General features: G+C 40.6%; 1 protein-coding gene across 3 annotated transcripts in view; it reads left to right on the forward strand.

Annotated features, from left to right (window-relative positions):
- The window catches only part of MYLK (myosin light chain kinase), a 250,329-nt gene that overhangs the window by 125,836 nt on the left and 102,242 nt on the right, over positions 1–22,251 (forward strand). For 2 of the 3 annotated variants that reach the window (XM_060774888.2, XM_060774879.2), the window contains exon 12: positions 21,235–21,372. In XM_060774888.2, coding sequence (XP_060630871.2) covers positions 21,235–21,372 — 138 coding nt within the window. Of the gene's footprint in view, positions 1–2,710; positions 2,815–21,234; positions 21,373–22,251 lie in introns of those variants that run through there. The other variant, XM_060774896.2, reaches the window with a different exon arrangement.

The following is a 22,251-nucleotide window of genomic DNA, read 5'->3' on the forward strand; positions in this document are numbered from 1 at the left end:
TGTATAAAGGAAAAGTTCAATCTTATGACCACCTTGTCACTTTATACAGGAAGATCATGTGGACTGGATATAAGAAATTCCATGAGAAAGTGGTCATAATGATTCATTGAAGTATATAATTTACAATCACCCAACATCTGAAAAAGTTGCCAATAATGGGGACATAAAAGACATTATTTGACAAGACCACACTTGTTCCTAGATTATTTGATAGAGTCTGAATCATTGGTGGTCCAAAATTCCAGCAATACCTTGTAGACTGTGAAACTGATATAACAACAATGACCGTTGAACTTTATGTCTTGCCTTTTTCTCAAATTAAGACAAATAGACCACATATGAAACATAAAACGCACGTGTGTAGGGCTCGTAATTGGAGGGTTCAGCAGTTCCCTGAGCACTGACTCTCCTCTCCTGAATGTTTTTTAATAGTTCCCATGTGTTGAATTTCTGCTTTTCAAATTGTCAGTTATCATGGACTTCAAATACTTGTTAATTTAGCTCAGAACTACTATTTTATTTTGTTTCAGTTATGTGTCCCATTTGTCATTTCAGAATACAAAGAAGGATACCTACATTTCCCAAAGCCTTCCATCTAGACTTTGGCTAAACAAAGCCTGGCTTGGTTGCCACAGGCTTGTTTCCTTATGTGGCCACAGACCAAGCCTGGGACATTCTCATCCCCTCTTTGTGACTTGTGCCACACAAGAGCACAACCCTGCCCCCCACCCCCACCCCTTCTTGGCTCAGTGATTATGCAAATTATGAAGCAGCAATAGCATGTGCAATGATCATTTGGTGAAGTTTACCTGTGTCTAAGTGTCTTTAAAGTGGCCCTCATACTTTCCCCCAAGCAATCCTTCAGAGCTTTTTCCATTTTTATTTTTTTATGTATATGTACATAAAAGAGGTAAGAATTACCGAACTGAACCAAAGGCTTTGACATTAACAGTGTTGTAAAAGGCCCATATAAGCAGCTTGTAAACCAAATGGAAAATAACATAAAAAAGGAAAGTCTGGCTATCTAAATTCCACTGGATTATGGGATCAAGTTCTAAACTGAAAGCATATTATCGGCACAAAAGGAGATGTTCTGACAACTGGTTATAAAAATAGCTTGCGTGTAAAGAGTTCCCCTCATTCAGGTTGCCGCTCCTAGAAAATGACCCTCCAAACATTACACATCTATGTTACATGGATGCATGCGTGTCAGATATATTCAAGTTAGCCTTTGTATTCACCATGTCCACCCAGTCTCATTTATTTTGTGTTGAGTGCACTGTATCTCACATTTCCCAGGCAACTAGGAACCGTGATCTTGAAATTCACACATCCCATATTTAATATATATCATCCCTTTCTCTCTACATAGGACATACTGCAGTTGAAATGTGATGCAATTAATGATTGAATTTTAAAAGTGTACAAATGATATTAAATCAGACAGCATATTAAAACACCTGTAATTTAAATAGTATAAAACAAATTTTAAAAGATAGCAATAAGGATGGATGGGCAGCATATACACCATTTTAAAAAACCACATTTTTGCATAATCATTCAATCATCAAGTAGATGCCTATCTAAATATAAAAAGTACAGGGAACCGCATTTCCGTATGTTGTGTTATTTTATCCAGTGGCAGCTTGTTACTTTTTTGTTGGTGGGGCAGGGAATCAGAACTTTAAAGTAGATGAAACCTATTACCTATTACCAGCATTGGTTGATTACTTTGCATGACTACTAAATTCTGCAATTAAACCCAGGGTGTATTCATTGACCCAAGACGCCACCAGGCACCTCTACTTTTAAGTTTTCTGGCATTCGCAACATAATTTATTGTACTTTGACATATGCTTAAGTCAGCGTTTCTGATTGCAGGCTCTTGGCATTTGATTGCAAAAATCATTGGAGATGAGATGTCCTAGTGTAAAAAGCAATTTCTGTCCAGTTTTTGAAAGGAAATAATAGTTGGGGTTCACTCATCTATGTTTTATAGAAAGCTTGATGTATTATACTTGCACTTCATCTTACATTATTTTCATAATAGCAGGGTCCAATGTTTTTTTATTATTCCAATCTATCACTTCCTGCCATTGAATGGATATAATTCACAAAGGCCTTGATTAATTTGTACTTTTCATAGCTCTTGATTTTACCTGTTGCCTGCTAACCATTGGTACCTAATGCCAGCTAACCATCTGATAGCACCTGCTTCTCGGTTGAGACACCAAGGACACATCTACACTCGTGAATGAATGCAATTTGACATCACTTTATGTGCCATGGCTCAATGTGGAATTCTGGATGCTGGAGTTTTATAGGGTCTTTCTTCTTCTCTGCTAAAGAGTGCTGGTGCCTCACTAAACTACAAGTCCCAGGATTCCATAACATTGAGTCACGCCAGATAAAGTGGTGTCAAACTTGGTTAATTCTATAATGTATGTGCACCCCAAGTGAGAAGTATCATCCTTCAGGGTGTCCTTAAGTCCTTCTTTCCTACATTTTCTGGTGAATGAAAAATCATGCCACAACACTGTCTTCTACTCACCTTTTAACCCTTTAGGATCAAAAGGCAGAGAGCTGCCTGCTGATATTTATATAGCTTTCCTGCATTAAATGTTGGATGTTAGATAGCCATGGCCCTCCTAATCTGATTATAGCAGCCATTCATTGGTCGGCAGGCAAGCAGATTAAAGGACCTGAAAGCTTTCCAAAGAGACTGCTGTGACCAGTTTATCACAGCAGAAAAGATAGATGCTGGCTACAAAACGGGTTTCTATGAGTTCAAGGAGAAAAACGTGTCATTTTCAGGTAGGAGTCTTTTCTAAATGTTGTGGAAGTTCTGCTTGGTTTCAGTGGCTGTGTATTTCTCTCAGACACTTCATAGATGTTGCCACTTTAAGCAGTTATCAGTGATATAGTCAGTAGTTTATGGGTAGTACCCTTCATCAAAATACTGTGTGTATGCACACTTTTGCAGGTAGATGTGAAATCACCCTTAGTCTTAAATCTGTGCACAGATGGATATGTGTGTGTTGCATCCCCTTCAGTCTGCTTCACTCTGTCATCCACCAAAACTCAGTCACCTCCCAGGAGCAGAATGTTGTATGCACTTTTAGAAGTAATAACTTTGTGGAGAAAGTTGTCATTTATGGATGTGAATAGTGCTTTCCCTATAAATAATTGCACCCCTTCTTTCCATGTGTTGCCCAACAATAGGAAGTTGTGTCCTGGATGCCAAAGCATGATAGTAGATCCTAAAATCATGAGCCTCTAACACAAAAGCTGTTGGTGGCCTGTGCAGTTAGTTATTACTTGGAAAATGGAAAATTACTGTTATTTTTACTGTGGCAACATTTTCCTGGATATGTTCCTGCCTTCTCTGTTTGTAAAGGTGACACATACCACTGCCATGTCAAAAGGCTTTGTGGTATGCTGACAATGTGTCAGTGGAAAGCACCTTTCTGTGTTTTTTTTTCCAGAAGCATATTATTTGTGCTTGCCTAGAGCTTACTGATTACATTTGAGTGTGTGCATGCACAAGCATAATATGAGAAGAAGTCACAGAGAAAGACACTGTGGTTTAGGTAAGGTGGAGACATGTAAGAATCCATCCTCGGTTTTAAGCAACAGTGTTTATGTTCTGTGTATATCTATAGAGTGGAGATGTGTTCAAATATACATTAAAACAGCAATATTCAATGTCCCAAATTATCCAGTTTGATAAAGATCAACACAGCATGCATACCAAGGCCGCAATTAGAGGCAACAGATTGTGCCTGAAACTTAAGCAGGGGCAGATTAGTACTTGGATGGGCAGCCACCAACATATACCAGGTACTCTAGGCCAGGGCTTCTTAAACTTTTCCACTCACAAACCCTTTTGGCCTGATAAATGTTTATGTGACACTTGTGTATGTAGGTGCACAAAACAGGTATAAACATCATATTTACTGCACTGATAATACTCAGCATTTGCAAGGCTTGCTAAATAAGTTAATTTTCCTTTTTATGAAGTACAGCTGGAGCATCTTTTGCTGAGTCCACTGTAAGCACTGCACAACAGATTCATGTAAATGTCTAAAACAGCCACTAGGTAACATTCAGAAAACCTTTACCATTGACAAAATTTTCAGGACCCCAACATTGAGCTATGGAGATATACAGTTTTAGAAGGAGTGCTCCAATCCATATTTAAGAAGACGAATCTGGCAACCCTCCTTTTGAGTATTCCCTTGACAAGACAATTCCATAAAATCCTATAAGCCAACAGGCCACTTGAAGGCACATACACACACGATATACAAACCAGCAATTGGAAGACTGGTTTACTTATCTGCCCTGACTTCAGATGGAATACTTTTTTCTTACTTTTAAAGTACTTAATTCAGTTTGTTTGCTCAGTATATTCACTCACAAAAATTCATGTGTTCTGCAACCTGGAAGAACTAGAGAGGACGATGAGATGGACCTTCATGGTTGCTCTGTTACTCAAATTATGTGTGCAACATATCTGTGTAGGGGTTTCCAAACATACATAAAGTGGCCCTGTAGACAATTGTGCATCCTTATTAGGGACTATGCTATGTGGCTTTCACCACCAGGTGGCCCACATATTAAGTGAATAATTTCATTGATTTCTCCAAGAATGACTGTGTGTTCTAGTCCATTCATTGCAGTAATTGTTACTCGGGAGCCCTTTTTAGCTGTATGACAAGACAGAAAAATATAGAAATTGTGTTAAAATACTTCAAGCACTCTATGTCTAATAACTGAGGTTGCTAATTGAAAGGTTGCAGTGTTTACTTGTGTTGTTTTAGAATGTTCAAATGCCACAGATCTGAACTCTGATGTGATTGTGTCATATTAGGAAAATACCTCATATGAATCTTGTGAATTATAGTTCTGTTTGTTATTGATTATTGATTCCATCTTGTGAGGTCAAGCATTATACATGGCCATCTTTTCCATTTCATCCTTAAAGCAGTTTTGTGCAGTAAATCAAGCTGAGAGAGATTCACTGATCCAAAATTGCCCAGTTAATTTCATGGTACAACAGGGGTTTGAAAATAGGCATCCTGGAAAGAGGGCAAGTATGGGCAAAGATATGAGTACATCATTTATTTATTTATTTATTTATTTACAGCTTTTGTATTCCACTCTTCTCACCCCGCAGGGGACTCAGGGCGGATTACAGTGTACACATATATGGCAAACATTCAATGCCAATTTTTGACATACAAACATATACAGACATACACAGAGGCTATATTTAACCTTTTTCTGGCCGCCAGGGGAGCTGTTGCTTTCATCGTCCATCTGGGACGCTGATGAAGCACTTCCACATTCCCCGCATGCTCCCCCGCTGGAATGCTTTGCTGGAGTCTTCTTTATGGCCTCATAAATCAGTTAATTTAGCCTCCCCACACTTTAAGGTGGTACCTTATTTTCCTACTTGACAGATGCAACTGTCTTTCGGGTTGCAAAGGTCGACAACAGGCTACACACAATTGGTTGGAAACCCACTCCAACCTGGGCTGGCTTCGAACTCATGACCTTTTGGTCAGAGTGATCTTAATGCAGCTGACATTCAGCCAGCTGCGCCATAATCCCGGTGCTCTACATTTGTAGGACTATTGAAACCTAGACTGACTTGGCATAAAGAACACGATTACCAAAAGCAGTTGTATTACAATTCACAATAAAAAGCTAGTTGCCAAAAATCAATCCATTCAGCATCTCAAGGTGGTTTAAAAATTAGAATTCTTAGTATCAATTTTGAAAATGGTTTTACTTCTCTTTTTTAAAGGAGCCTTTTAAAAATACTTGTATCATTCCCTAAATCCTGTCCCAGATCAAAGGATCTGAGAGTGGTATATCATAAACACAATTCGAAGAACTCAAAACAACATAACTTTTTGAACAGTAAAAGCAAAGTTAAATATATTGTTTTAGATTATTATCGTACTGTAGTTAAAATAATTCCAAACTATAGTACGATCCTTGTACCCATAGGACTGGTATCCATGGTGTCTGTTGCCCATGACCTACATAATATGTGTTCTCTAAGAATTTTCTAGGGCCTCCAGGGAATTTTATACTACTACCAAAATCTAACGGCGCTCCATGCAGTCATGCTGGCCACATGACCTTGGAGGTGTCTATGGACAACGCTGGCTCTTTGGCTTAGAAATGGAGATGAGCACCACACCCCAGAGTCAGACATGACTGGACTTAATGTCGGGGGACTACCTTTACCTTTTTACCAAAATCTACCATAGAATCATCCTACAGGACTTAGAAAATTTCTAGAAGGGATACTTGGGAATTTTCTAGGTTTCTTTCCTCACTATATGGTAACTTCTAGCAGAAGTCATTCATTTCAATGGGGTTCTGTATTACCCATAATTTCCTGTTTCTCCATCCACATAAGGGGTTGTACTGTATATAGGATAAATAAGATAAAATTGTAAAATACGGTCCTTCAAATAATCTGTGTCTGAGCCCTATAACAGTTTGAATTGTGCTGAAAATGGACCGGCAGCCAATGAAGCTGTTGCGAAAAGGGAGTTGTCTCTTTCTTCATACCAGTCCCAGTTTATAATCTGGACTCGATTCTATGGACCAAGTGAGGTTTCCAAACACTCCAAAAGCAGTGGAAGTAGATTACAAGTAATCCGAAAGTCCAGCCGTGCCTCCAGACAGAGACCTAGGAATACACATAAACTAGGCACAATGTCTTGACCCCATCCAAGAGAGGTTGTTAAACCAGTTTCTAACCCTCATCCAGCTCATTACACCGTTCAAACACTAATCCAGCATCTAACCGACAGATAACTAGGAGACATAAAGCTCACTGTTATCAGCATACTGATATCATCCTGTTGCTCCCTATAACTTCATGGCCATAAGACTGATCAGATGTCCCCCCGTACTGCTTTCCCACCCCAGACTTAAGAAGTAGGATTCCATGCACAATTGTATCAAAATCAATGTCTTTGATCCAGGGCAACCAAGTCTATTTCAATAGCACAACATGGCCTGAAACTAGATAGAAATGGGTCCAGATAATCTGTTTCCTCCAGAAATATCTACAGATACCACATGCTGAAATCCCTTACCCTCCTAGTGGGGCAGTTATGATATGTCACTAATTCCAGGGTGCTCTGCAGTGGCTTTAAATGCAGTCTCTCTGACTGTAAATCAATTAATATCAGGTAGATATTTTCTGTCAAAATGAGCAAGGAGCTCAGTAACGTGTGGTGAGACAGATTGATTCAATCATCCTGTTTGCATCATCAGATCATAACCACTGAATCTGAACTCAGAAAACCTGACCAGATGGAAGCACTGGACATGTTTCCAGATTCCTGCTCTTTCCTCAGTCCTCATGTTTTAGATTGTAAACCACTCTGGGAGCCATTTTGGCTGAATGATGAGGTATAAATGCTCTCTCTATGTATGTATGTATGTATGTATGTATGCATGCATGCATGCATGTATGTGTGGTTGAATTAACTTGTGTACACACACACACACACATGTTGCTCTTTAATATGCCCATCATCTCCTAATTGTCCCAACACCAATGTTAAAGTAAGTTCTAGCTTACACTCTACTTGCCTTCTGTATGTCGAATGGAGGGCTCTTCAAAATGTAGTTTTTCTTTGCATGGCCCTCCACAGTTTTAATTTGAAATGTTATGGGTCTAAGAAATTATTTTTAGGAAATGTTTGTTTTCATTTCTGCACTGATGTTTTTCATTATTTGAAATCAGCTGTATTGCTAATGGGAAGTGTAACTCTCATTTGGCATCTTTCCCATGTCACCCTTTTGAAAATAACCCTTTACTGTTGATCAGGTTATTAAATTAAAACGCAGTGATCCAGGACTCATCATGAACCTTGTGCCTGCAACAGACTTTCCTTTTTATTTTGATTAAACTAAAAGCTCTCCAGATGTAATTTCTTGGGGTCCCCCCCCCCCCCCCCCACACCCCTCCAAACTGGAAAACTGGTTATCTCTTTCGGACCCAGACAGAATCTTAAATAAATTTCAGATTTCAATTAGAAGTTAGAAATAATAGGTTTCCAATATAGTCTTGGTAAGTTTATATTCCCAAAGCATTCTGCAGTGCATATGTAAAATAAAAACGAGATAGCATTTTCCCATTGAGACAAGGGTATATGTCTAATTTTTTTTAGAAAAAGTCAAGATGCACACCCATCAGTGTTTTCTATGAGAGGAAAAAGTAAACTTGGTGAATTTTGGGATTCTTTTGAGGAAACAGAATCAGTATTGGATTGATTTTCAATATTAACATTAAACTCTATCATCCTTAATAGTCCTCAAAGCTTAGCAAAAAGCTGGTTCGTGTCTGGAAAAGTTAATGCAATTGCTGCAACAATTTCTGGACTGTTTGGTTTAAAACTGTAGAGTAGGAGATTGAATTGCACAGATGTTGAATTGTACTTGTTTTTTATATTTATGAATTAGATAGAAGCTTCTCTTTCTAAAGCAGTGGTTCTGAATTTTACTAATGTCGCAACAGTTCCTCATGTTGTGGTGAACCCCAACCATAAAATTATTTTCGTTGCTACTTCATAACTGCAATTTTGCTACTGTTACAATTCGTAATGGAAATATCTAATATGCAGGATGCATTTCCATTCATTGGACCAAATTTGGCACAAATACCCGATACGCCCAAATTTGAATACTGGTGGGGTTGGGGATTGATTTTGTTGCTTGAGAGTTGTAATTGCTGGGATTTATAGTTCTGAAATCCACCAACAATGGAATTGAACTAAGCTTGGCACACAGAACTCCCATGACCAACTGAAAATACTGGAAGAGTTTGATGGGCATTGACCTTGAGTTTTGGAGTTGCAGTTCACCTACATCCAGAAAGCACTGTGGACTCGAACAATGATGGATCTGGACCAAACTTGGCATGAATACTCAATATGCCCAAATGTGAACCCTGGTAGAGTTTGGGGAAAATAGACCTTGACATTTGGGAGTTGAGGTTGCTGGGATTGGGCCAAATTTTTCACACAGAACCTCCAGGACCACCAAAAAATGCTGTGTTTTCTGATGGTCTTTGGTGAGCCCTCCGACACCCCCTCATGACCCCATGAGGTCCCAACCCCCAGGTTGAGAAATGCTGTTATAAAGGGATATTTCACCACCAACACATCCAGTCACTCCAGATGGCTTTGAAGATAATTGTGATATAGTTTTCTCCAGAAATTGTTTCTGGATTAATTGTGTGTATGCAGAAAATGGAAAGCTGAAGACAAGGGACTTAAGGGGAGAAAGAATTGTATCTGCCTAGGTTGCGTTGATCTCAATAAGATTTCTACTTTTTTCTTCTTTAGATCTCAGCCAATAAGCTGTAAGATTTCAATTTCATAAAATGCTTTGTAAGAGAAAAAGAAACCAGATGAACTTGCATATCCTATTTTAGTGTTCAGTGAACCCACCCTGCTCCCTTGGAACGACCAGAGCTAAAACACTATCAAAATTGGGAAGGTAGACATAAACCAGAATAGAGGTAAACCATGTGAAGTACATAATCACATTTGAAAATTGCTGCGTGAAACCTTGGCCTATATACATTTATGCAATGTTTCTTCTGTTGGTTCAGCATACTAGCACATTGTGAGTTAAATCTTTTCCTTCAGTTCAGTTGATTTATTAGTCTCAGAGCCAACACAATATTTTAATCACCATAAATGGTCAATGCCGCGGAGCATGTGTGTCTGCAAAGGATTCAGGCTAGGCATTATTTGGCTGCCTTATTGTAAGGCTCTGGCAAACAGATTCCTCTGGTATATTTAAATGTTTTCCAGAAACTAAATATTTCAGATGATGAGTCTCATTCTCCTCACTGTAGAAAAAGCACATTTTGATGGAAATTTACTGATATGTAAACAGCAGTGCTGTTTGGTTGTCTTTAAATCCTGCTCTTCAGTATGTGTTTTTGCAAAGAGGGGCAGATGTTAGTCTCATGCTGTAAAACGATATTCATTCATTTGGGTAATGATGTTTAATTAGGAAATGCAAATAGGTTCTCCAGTACCACATGAGCAGATTGAGTAACTTGATATATTTTTAAGGTTGGGTTAAGAGACAAAGTATTATGTGCAGAATGTATTCTGTCTCTTCCCCCACCCCCCTTCTCAATCCTTGCTTGATTGTAGTGGTTCAATGCATACAAGAAAAGGCATCAAACTGGGTCCTAACATTTCTGAAAAGTGTTAGGATATGCTGGAGTCTTGAGAACCAAAAGGATTGGCGGGTGAGGGTAATGGCATAGGAGATTTGAAGACTAAAAATAGAAATGTTGCCATTCTTGGGCAGAATATTGGCCCATGCCAGTAGCTCAGATCTAAGAAAAACCACCAAAGCTATTCAGACAAATTGTTCCAGTAACTTCACAATCTTTTGTTCTATCGATAGATTAAAGGGCATAGAGACAGTTCACACAGTTTGGATACCATTTTAGGGTACTTTGCATGGCCCCAAGAGACATAAATGAAGGATCAAAAGTAACCATTGCCAGTGTAGATAATATGCAGAGATGTGGTTTGTTGCCAATTTTTGTTAAAACTGCCTTGAAGTCAATTTCGAATTACAGTGAGTGCAAAAGAGAGATGTCTAAGTTACCTTGCCATCAACAGTCTTACTCAGGGCTGGAAGATTCGGGGCCAAGGCTTCTTTCAGTAATACATTTTAAAATGGTTTTTCCTACTTCTACTTTACCAAGTATTATTATCTTTTCTAATAAATCATGTCTTTTCATGACATGACAATCTCAATTTAGTAATCTTGGCTTTAGGAAGAATTCAGGCTTGATTTGTTCCATTTACAGACCTTTAAAGCAGTCCTTGATATCTGTAGAAGTCCTCTAGTGAGGCGCTTTCTTTTTGGCTGTCTTTTTTTTACTTCCTTTCTGACAATGTCTCCAGCTTCAGACCAAAATTTTTCTAGCCCCCAGTCAATTAGGTTTAATAGTATAAATCTATTTTGCATAGTTGGTGCCATAATCGGCTCCTGATCACATTTTTATAGAGATAGTAAGCTTCTACATCTTCTGTTTCCAATTATGTCATTTACTTGATTTCTATATTTGCCATCAGGTGATGTCCATGTATACAGAGGGCTTCAAGAATGTGTTTGTAATGAAAATACTGTTGGCCTTGTACATTCAAAGAGTATTCTATTTCCGGCTCACATGTGATTAACAGGCAGTCTTGTTTTGATGCCTAATCCATTTCCTTCTGGACTACAAGATAGAATTTCTCCTCCTTCTGCCTCAGTAGTTGGAACATAACACTGGCATATGATTATATCGATATCTGATTATTCTAATGACTTTTCCTAAAGAATTATTGATATGATTTGGTCAGATTTTGTATTATAATTGTGGACTGCTTTTGCTATATTTCTCCTCATTATTAATACCAACCCATTTCTTCTTTTAAGATTTACATCTCCTGTGTAAAGGACAATATAATTATCTGACTCAAAATGTCCAATTCCTGCTCACTTTCAGCTTGAGTCTACTTACATCATTGGCCACAGTGCTACTTGTAGGTGTTCTCCGCTCTATCCCAGTAGATCATTAAGACCCAGTAGATCATTAAGACCCATCATTAAGATGGGGGTCCCATCTTCTGTCATTTTGGATTGTCTCATCATACAATTTTCATAGTTAAAGTTATTTGGAAAACTCCTTCTTTACAGTCCTATCCCATTTTAGATAAGGTGTCACTTCCACTGTTTTTGAGGGATCCTCTGTCATTGTTACCCTCTACTAGTGCTACTGCCCAGCAGCAGTTGGATATATTAAGACTGCCTCCTCAGTAAAAACCTATTTCACAAGGGAGACCCAACCTGGAGCACTGTTGCCATCAGCATAGTTTCTTGCCTTGCAGGAACACACAATACACCACCACAGAAAGGTTGTATAGTTGGTGGGATGATGTCATCTGCACATCTTATTTTTTTAACATTGTATTCTCCAGTTTTCATGCCTTTTTCCTCCAAGTCTAACCCTGCTTTATGTATGACATGTTCAGCATGCAACTTAAATAGATAAGGGGACAAAATGCAGGCTTGTCTAATCCCACTACCAAATAGGAAACAATTCCATTTCTAGTTGCCAGTCTTCATACCCAAAGTAGGAGGAAGAAAGAGATAACAAATGAAAAGAAAATGCAGGTGTTTGTGTTTTCCATGACTCGTCTAAGAAACTGTCATACTATGAAAGTTGGGGACAGAAGGTGGCACTGCTGGACCTTGATGGAGACCAGTAAATGGGATCAGTAAATGCCTGTGAGCATTGTACCCTTTCCTAAGGAGAGAAACTGACAGTTTAGGGGGATGACAGTCTGAAGAGAGCTATGGTTGTGGTTACAGGGAATATCTTAGGCTAACTGTGTGAAGAGTCTGTTGACCTGTGAATAGAGGTGCCCATTCACATATGTGTATCTGTTCAATAAACTACATGAACATTCATATGCAATACTACATAACCTCAACCTAAATTTCTGCAGTTTGTGTCTGTGTGTATGCGTATGCTTGCCTGTGTGTGCAGGTATTTAGTAATTGTGAAATATGAAATACTCCCTTGGAGGGAAGGATGGATATGCACATGGAGGCCTCACATTTAATTCACCCCTTCAGCCAGGTCTACATTCATGACTAAAAGGTGAGTTGTGAATATGGCCTCAGCCTGCAGGTTGCTCTCTGACTCCGAGCAAATCATTTTATTTCTGTCTTGGGTTATTTTGTAGCACATATCCGACACCCTGTGTACACCAGCAATTCAGATTAGCCCCAGAGCTGCTTCTGATTCACCCCATTAATGCCACTCCCACCCATGATACTCTGAATGCATATTGTTTTCAACACTCCAAATCTGAATCAGTACTACTTTGTTGTCCTCTTCACACAGAATGAAATGGACAGCTGAAATAAATTTGGAAATGTGACTATGGAAGGTGAGAATGGAAGTTAAGATTTGGTGCTACTGACAGGAGAGGATCAGGGAACAAAATAGGGATACTTGCAACTCAGGAAGTCTTGCCCCTTTCCCCCAAAGCCATTTCAATGTAGATTGAACACACATAGCAAAATACTATGATTGACTGGATTTTCCTGGAAACTGAGGAGGAAAAAGTCAGTTTTAGTATATTGCATTAAAGCTTTACAAACATGTTTTCAGTACTAAAGGGATTGTAGTTCACATCTCAGGAACACAGCAGCTCCAAAGTGAGTGCAGTTTTTTGTATTCTATCCCAAGAATATGTGAGATCAGAGTGACAAAGTATAATAATATGTATAGGATGAAGAGGAAAACAAAGGGACAGCATTGATATAGTGTTGTTTGTTAGTTGTAACAAAACTTCCTAGATTCCTTCCAGATGTTCCTTTTTGCAGAGTAGAAGCACCACGTCCCCATGAGTATTGCTACCTTCACAGTAATGCATGACAGTGGGGCTCTTCCAATATGGTTCTCATGAACTAGTCACAACACTGGTCATCTCCTTCCTTATTTAAATTTGTGATTTCTGAATAGTTAATTCAGAGGACAGATCACATGCAAATTGCAAGTTCTTGAAGTGCCTTTAAGATGAAAGGAGTTTCCAAAGAATAAGTAGATCCTCCCCTGCTTATCTCTTCAATCTTCTTAAGAATATATAACAGATAGTCAAACTACTAAGCAAATCATAATTATGCCGAGTGTTTCTACAAGGAGGAAGACTGTGCTAATTTTCATGCATTTCTATTCATCCATTCTATTGATCCTTAACATACTGATGGAATCCTGGACTTGGCACATGAGTCGGTTTTCATTCGACACAGTATATTTTTGGTCATACTTCAACTCATTTATACAAAGAAACAAGTTTTATAAACAGAAGCAAATAAAGATTGTGAATGCAAGCTACTTTTTTCTCTGCACAATGCCTCTCTTCTAAACATGGGAAGGTTCTTAGGGGAAAAAGCAGAATCTTAGTCCTTGTGTTGATCGATATTGTGCAGACCGATATTGTGTAGACCTTGTTGTGCGGACCGCTTTTTGTATTGACTGACAGTGCGTTGCCTGTTTGTGCAACTTAGCTGGATATAGACCAACTTGGGCTGACCACCGCAGTGTTGACCATCTCCGGAGAACTAAGTGATCCATCCGCTATTTTTACATCAGTCGTCTATAGATTACATCTGAATCACAGCATTTTACCAACCGCTAATCTCCCTATTTACTGTGTTTACATATTGTGAACATTGCACGTTACAGTTCCTTCTCTACCTTTGCTGCTAATTGGAAATAAGAGCGTAACATAGCACTTAAGGCGCCTGCCTCTGCTGCTAAACTGTTTTTGCACTTTGCCCCTTTCCCGATCCCTCCTGCCTCACTTTAGTTAGTATTGAGGGCCAGTTTATGGGAATTGACGCACTTTAAGACCTTGCACCTTATGAATCGCCCTAGTAGCTCGTAGCTGTGGAGTTTACTATTGTTGCACTTTAAGACTCTAGCATTTTAGATATCATCTTACTTTCGCGGCTAAAACGTTTATTACTCTGTATCACTACCATCCTACTGAAGTGTACTGTTTTCACCCATGTGGTCCCCCACCCTCCTATGTATACTGTCCTTGATATTACTGTCTAGTGAAAGGGGCAAGGGAGGAAGTGGGTTGGAGCCCGTGAAGAACAATGAGGAGGGGAGGGGGAATAAAGAAAATCAAGTTAATTGGCAAGAAAAAACGCCAACAAACCAAACAACTAGCGAAACAGAGACTAAGACCTTGGTCATGGACTGCGGCACGGAGGAGGGGAGGGGAGGTGTTCCACTAGCCGAGGGGCCCCCATAGAGGTCGTGGTGGGAAGGAGGAGATGCGGAAAAAGGAGACCTCAAATTCGGCTTAATTCGGACCGCTTATCCAAATTAACAATCCCAAATCGGTCTCCTAGGGTAAATTGGTGTAACGAGGTTGGCGGGCCCTCCGGATTGAAGGTGGTGCTGCTGAACGCCAGATCTGTCAACGGAAAAACGACCTTTATCCAGGATTTAATCCTGGATGAGCGGGCAGATCTGGCGTGCATCACGGAGACCTGGCTGGATGAAGCTGGAGGAGTAAATCTAACCCAGCTTTGTCCTCCAGGCTTCTCCGTGCAGCACCAACCGAGATCCGGAGGTCGGGGAGGCGGGGTCGCAGTGGTCTACAGAGATTCCATCCATCTGACCAGGTGCCCCATCCCACAGACCACAAATTCTGAATGCGTCTGCCTAAGGGTGGGTGACCGGGACAGAATAGGGATTCTGCTAGTGTACCGTCCACCTCGCTGCACTACAGTCTCCCTACCTGAGCTAGCGGGGGTGGTCTCGAGCCTGGCGTTGGAGTCTCAACAGCTTCTTGTGCTGGGAGACTTCAATATCCATGCCGAGGCAACCCTCACAGGTGCGGCTCAGGACTTCATGTCTGCCATGGCAACCATGGGGCTGTCCCAACAAATATCTGGCCCCACCCACTGTGCTGGACATACATTGGACTTGGTTTTCTGTCAGGGATGGGAACAGGGTGGCGGTGTGGAGGAGCTGTCCATCTCTCCATTGCCATGGACCGACCACTTCCTGATCAGATTTAGGCTCACTGCGCCCCCTAACCTCTGCAAAGGTGGAGGACCCATTAAGATGGTCCGCCCCAGGAGGCTGATGGATCCGAATGGATTCCTGACGGCTCTTGGGGATTTTCCCGCCACCTCGGTAGGTGACCATGTCGAGGCCTTGGTCGCTCTCTGGAATGGGGAGATGGCCAGGGCAATTGACATGATCGCTCCGGAACGTCCCCTCTCAAGTAGCCGAGCTAAACCAGCTCCTTGGTTTACTGAGGAGCTGGCAGTGATGAAGCGAAGGAAGAGGGAACTAGAGAGCGTGTGGCGTTCGGATCCAAGCGAGTCAAACCGAGCACGGTTTGTGTCCTTTCTTAGGGCATATGCCGCGGCAATAAAAGTCGCAAAGAAAACTTTCTTTGCGGCCACTATTGCGTCTGCAAAGAACCGTCCAGCAGAGTTGTTTCGGATTGTCAGAGGTCTTTTAACTCCCGCCACCTCAGGCGGGAGCCCTGACAATTCGGTCACGCGCTGTGAAGCATTTGCTCGGTTCTTTGCAGACAAAGTCGCCTTGATCTGTTCTGGGCTGGACGCCGCGTTAAATGCAGTCTCTGAGGATGTAACAAGAGCACCTGCTTGTCCTATTTTGATGGATTCTTTTCAGTTTGTGAAACCCGAGGATGTGGACAAGATACTTGGAGGAATGAGGCCCACCACGTCCATCCTAGACCCCTGCCCATCCTGGCTTCTGAGGGAGGCCAGAGGGGGATTGGCTGAGTGGGTAACGGTGGTGGTTAATGCCTCCCTTCGGGAAGGCAAGATTCCAGCGAGCCTAAAACAGGCTATTATAAAACCGCTGTTGAAGAAACCATTATTGGATCCCACTAAATTGGACAACTTTCGGCCTGTTTCCAATCTCCCCTTTTTGGGCAAAGTCATGGAAAGCGTGGTGGCCTCACAACTCCAGGTATTCTTGAGAGACACGGATTATCTGGATTCGGCACAGTCTGGTTTCAGACCGGGACATGGTACCGAGACGGTCTTGGTTGCCTTAGTGGATGATCTGCGCCGGGAGCTAGACAGGGGGAGTGTGTCCCTGTTGGTGCTCCTGGACCTCTCAGCGGCCTTCGATATTGTCGACCACGGTATTCTTCTGGGGCGCCTTGCGGAAATGGGCCTTGGGGGCACTGCTTTGCAGTGGCTCCAGTCATTCCTGGAGGGCTGCACCCAGAAGGTGTTATTGGGGGACTCCTGTTCTACACCACAACCTTTGACTTGTGGGGTTCCACAGGGTTCCATACTGTCCCCCATGCTGTTTAACATCTACATGAAGCCGCTGGGTGAGATCATCCGGAGTTTTGGGGTGCGGTGTCATCTGTATGCAGATGATGTCCAACTCTGTCACTCCTTTCCACCTGCTACTAAGGAGGCTGTCGAGGTCCTGAACCGGTGCCTGGCCGCTGTAACGGTCTGGATGAGGGCGAACAAACTGAAACTAAATCCAGACAAGACAGAGGTACTCCTGGTCAGTCGCAAGGCCGAACGGGGTATAGGGTTACAGCCTGTGCTGGATGGGGTCGCACTCCCCTTGAAGGCGCAGGTTCGCAGCTTGGGTGTGACCCTGGACTCATCGTTGAGCCTGGATCCCCAGGTTTCAGCGGTGACCAGGGGAGCATTTGCACAGCTCAGGCTCGTGCGCCAGCTGCGCCCGTATCTCGGGAAGTCTGACTTGGCCACGGTGGTACACGCTCTGGTCTCATCCCGCCTTGACTGCTGCAGCGCTCTCTACGTGGGGCTGCCCTTGAAGACGGCCCGGAAGCTTCAGCTGGTTCAGCGCGCGGCAGCCATGTTACTAACTGGAGCGGGATGCAGGGAGCACACAACGCCCTTGTTGTCCCAGCTCCACTGGCTGCCGATTTGCTACCGGGCCCAATTTAAGGTGCTGGTTTTGGCCTTCAAAGCCCTAAACGGCTCCGGCCCAAAATACCTTTTGGACCGCATCTTGGCCTATGAGCCCACGAGGACCTTGAGATCGTCTGGGGAGGCCCTTCTCTCGATCCCGCCTGCCTCACAGGCACGTCTGGCGGGGACGAGAGAGAGGGCCTTCTCGGTGGTGGCCCCCCGGCTGTGGAACACTCTCCCTGCAGACATCAGACAGGCGCCCTCCCTTATGTCCTTCCGAAAAAGCCTTAAGACATGGCTGTTCGAGAAGGCATTTAATTAAGTGCTATAATAATGTGGTAAAGATGACTGGAATGGAACACGGAATATGAGATTGGTTACGATTCCACTATGAGACGAAGCGGATTATTTAGTGTAACTTTATAATTGTTGTATTGCTAATATGTTGTTTTGTAACTGTCTTTTTGTAAATTGCCTTTTTATATGTTGTACACCGCCATGAGTCGCCTGAAGGGCTGAGAATGGCGGTTAACAAATGCACCAAATAAATAAAATAATAAATAATAATCCCTGCGGGGCTGGCCTGTGGAATATATACTATGTCAGTCACAGTTGGGATACCCAAAATAAAATGGTGGCCTCCTTCATTCATGAAGAAGGAAACTACTGAGTTCATTTAAAAATTGCTGTGGGAAAATTATTTGTGAACTTTGGCTTGTAAGAAAAAAAATTGTTTATATGATCTGGTACTTATAAGCTTCTTCTGCCTATTTGTAATCTCTCAAAATGAACACAGCCCCTTTTAGATTGTTCAGAGTTACTTTTTATTTTCCCATTGGAATCCAGGCCCTGTGTTGCTGCAGTTTCCCAAGCTTGTGGAGTCCACGTATTAACACCAGAAGAAAGGTCATGCCTGCAGGAATGTTTGTGCACCTGTGTTACCTATAAAATAATTAAAAATGCTCTATTAACAGAAAAAACTCCAAAAGAAGTACAACGTAATGTAAAGTTTATTAACAACAAACAGAAGTCTTTTCTAATAGCTTGTCAGCTTTGATTCATGAGTTTGCCAATTGGAAAAATATTGTGAGTGAGTTGTTCCGCAATCCTCTATGTGTCTACTCAAAAATAATTCCTAGTCCACTTAATGCAGTTGCACTTTTTGTCAGGAAGCACAACATCAGATTTCAGGCTCAGAGTGACAGGTCCTCAATGATCTGTTAAATGTGAATCAGCCCTTTGATGTTCTGCTATATAACCTAGTTTGTCACTAGGATCATGTTAATGGTCTCAACAGAAGCACTGGTCTTATCAACTTACTGGTCATTGGTATAACCATGTCAGGAGATGGATAATTGGATGGATAACTGGATGTGTTAAACATCTGAGCATTATTAAAGGCATAAACTCCACTAAATTAAAAAGTGGAAATGATAGATATGTCCATTAATTAGAAGAGCCTCCAGACACAGCAGTTGGGAAAAGGAGCCACAGTGATGCAATGGATTAAACCCTTGTGCCAGGTGAACTGCTGACCTGAAGGTTGGCCGTTTGAATCCACAAAACGGGGTGAGCTCCCATCTGTTAGCTCCAGTTTTCCATGCAGGGACATGAGAGAAGCCTCTCACGGGATGGTAAAACATCCGGGTGTCCCCTCGGCAACATCTCTGCAGGTGGCCAATTCCCTCACACCAGAAGTCACTCGCAGTTTCTTAAGCTGCTTCTGACACCATTAAAAAAAGCATTTTGGGAAAGTAGAGTAGGAACATTCTCATGGTAATGCAGCCATAACAGACCCAGAATAATGAGGAATGATTAGTGGAAATTTGCTTTATTTGCAGATGGCAGTAGATTGTATGCATTACTGACAACAAAGAGTCCCATGATACTTATAAAATAACAGATTTATGAGTAAAAATATAAGTGTCTTTAAATCAGCTTAAAGCTATTAGTTAGGAATCTGTCTGTACCTGTGAGCCCTTTTGATTTGGTGAATGTTTACAATATAAACTAATTGTGAAACAATATATCAGTTTACATGATTATTGCATAATTACAGTGAGACTAATTTATCAAGTTTATTAATTGTTTGTGCAATAGAGAATTAGTATTCATGATTTTCTTTCTTGAGCACCAGTTTACAATCAAATGTGTTATAATGAGCAGTGCCTCTCTTTTATTTTGGGGATTTTAGGTTTCTTTTGCTTTTCTTCAGGATAATATTTCCAAAGTATTAAACAATAGTTGTGTGTAATCAAATAAAAGCTTTTCATAACATTTGGCAGTTTGCACAATATGCAGGATTATATTCTGAAGTCGTCAATGTACATTTATTCCTTCCACTCCTTGTTATTTGAAAATAAAAAGCATCTGGCAAAAGCGTTTCATTTTACACAAAGCTAATCTCATGTCCTATGCTGACTTCATTGTGGTGAACCTCTGAGCACTATTGTAGGCATATTTTTTCAAACTTCTGTCCTGTGTGGCTGGGCTGTAGACCATCTTTTAAATACCTTACAGTGGACAGTTCCCCATTTATATCTTTCCTGGATGATACATTTAGGCAATGCTGGCATAACTGAATAGTCACCAACCAAATAACTCTCTTGCCATCCTCCCATTCAAAACTATCATAGAATATTTTCCATTACCCAGTAAAACAAACTAGACCATGGTGTAGCAAGCTTGTTTTAAATTTAGAAATGAAAGTAAAATGGAATTCTTAAGAAGTTTTTATGTGATGTATAAACAAAAGCGGTTGAATAGAAATATTTGAATAAGAAAAATATTAAAGGAATGTAGATTAAATAAATACAGATTTAAGTATGGTTGTGTATTCTATAACCAAAATGCTTGGGACCAGAAATGTTTTGCGTTTTGGATGGTAATTTTATAAAATATTTTTAACAATGTTGTGTATCATGTATTTCAGATTTTGAAATTCCAGATAAGGGATGCTCAATCTAGATTAAATAAATACAGATTTAAATATGTCTGAGTATTTTCTAATCAAATTGCTTGGGACTAGAAATGTTTTGGATTTTGGATTTTTTTTCAGATTTGTATATATGAAAATAATAAGATATTTTGGATGCCTAAACACAGAATTCATTAAAGTTTCATAAACACCTTATGCACATAGCCTGAAGGTAATTATGTAGAATATTTTTTAATATTGTGTATTAAACAATTATTGTGTACACTGAACCATCAGAAAGCAAAGGTGTTACTATCTCAGCCATACATGCTGACAATTTCAGATTTTGAAGTTGCAGATAAGGGATGTTCAACCTGTATCCTTTGCACAAATTTGAGGTGTTGGAAATTGCTTTATTGAAATAACTGGAAATTTTTAAAGACATACGAGACCATTTCCTTCACTTCACTTTTAAATAACTTTATATTTTAAGAAACATTAAATTTTAGAAAAATATTTTATTTTGTGTTTGCTGAAGTGTGTTCCCTAGTTTCCCTAATACTGTATGTATTTGTTGATTTCTAATGAATATTATGCAACAGTGGATAGAAATAAGTAATTTTCCTTTAAAAATTCTCCATGGAAAATATGTTCTACAAAACCGACAATTGCTGCTATACCGTGAGAATATTAGCTTTCTCCTGTTGTTCTTTTGTTCATTTTGAAAAGAAGTTGTATCTGTCTAAAGATCTAACAAGAAACTGTTGTGTTATTTATTCACATAGAAAGAAGAAACAGAAACAAATTGGAAAAAACACATCCTGCCTCAGCCAACAAAACTTTTCCTCCAGTTTTCCTTCGAGGTCTAAGTGATCTCAAGGTGATGGATGGCAGCCAAGTGATTATGACAGTAGAAGTTTCAGGTATGTATTGGCATTCACTAATGAGTCACATTCAATGCTTTTCGATTTTAACAAGGCTAGTGTGCCTCGGTAACCAACTGGTTTCGTTTTTGGTTTCCTAATTAATAACGGTCCCTCTGAGGAACCCCTGGTGGCACAATGGTGCCAACAGGACTGCTGACCATCCCTGGGGAGTGGGATGAGCTCCCATCTGTCAACTCTAGGTTCCCATGCAGCGACATGAGACAAGCCTCCCACTGGATGGTAAAACATCAGGGCATCCCTGGCAACATCTCTGCAGATGGCCAATTCTCACACACCAGAAGTGTCTTACAGTTTCTCAAGTCACTCCTGACACAAAAAGTCAGAATCTGGACAGACTTTCACCAACAAGGAAATGTCATGGCTTCTCCCAGATATTTCCTTTTTTAAACGATTCTTTGCTCTTAACCATCCTAAGACCTAAGTATATTAAGATATGTTTCCATGGTTGGGATTTTCATACCAGTTTGTAGTGGAACATTGTCTGCCACATATGGGTTTTTTTAAGACCAATTCTGTAACCCCACCCAGAGCCACAGAGAAAGTGCCAGATAGAAGTCCACCTACATCCTTACTCCATTATGTATGGAAGTCAACAGAGTTTTAAGAAAGTTTCCAGATAGAAATCCACCTACATCCTTGCTGCATTATGTATGGAAGCCAAAAGAGTTTAAAGAAAGTTCAGTGCATGTTATTTCTAGCCTCTGTGGAATAACAAACCCTTTTAAACTAGAGAGAAAATTGGCCCTAAACAAAGCCACCTGGAATTTTTATACAGGATATAGTTAGGAAAGTGGAATTAGGTGGGTATTCATGTACATGCAGATGAGACTCACAGAGGGGTGAGAAATGATTTGG

The sequence above is a fragment of the Anolis sagrei genome, chromosome 1 (assembly GCF_037176765.1).
Source record: "Anolis sagrei isolate rAnoSag1 chromosome 1, rAnoSag1.mat, whole genome shotgun sequence".
Taxonomy (NCBI): domain Eukaryota; kingdom Metazoa; phylum Chordata; class Lepidosauria; order Squamata; family Dactyloidae; genus Anolis; species Anolis sagrei.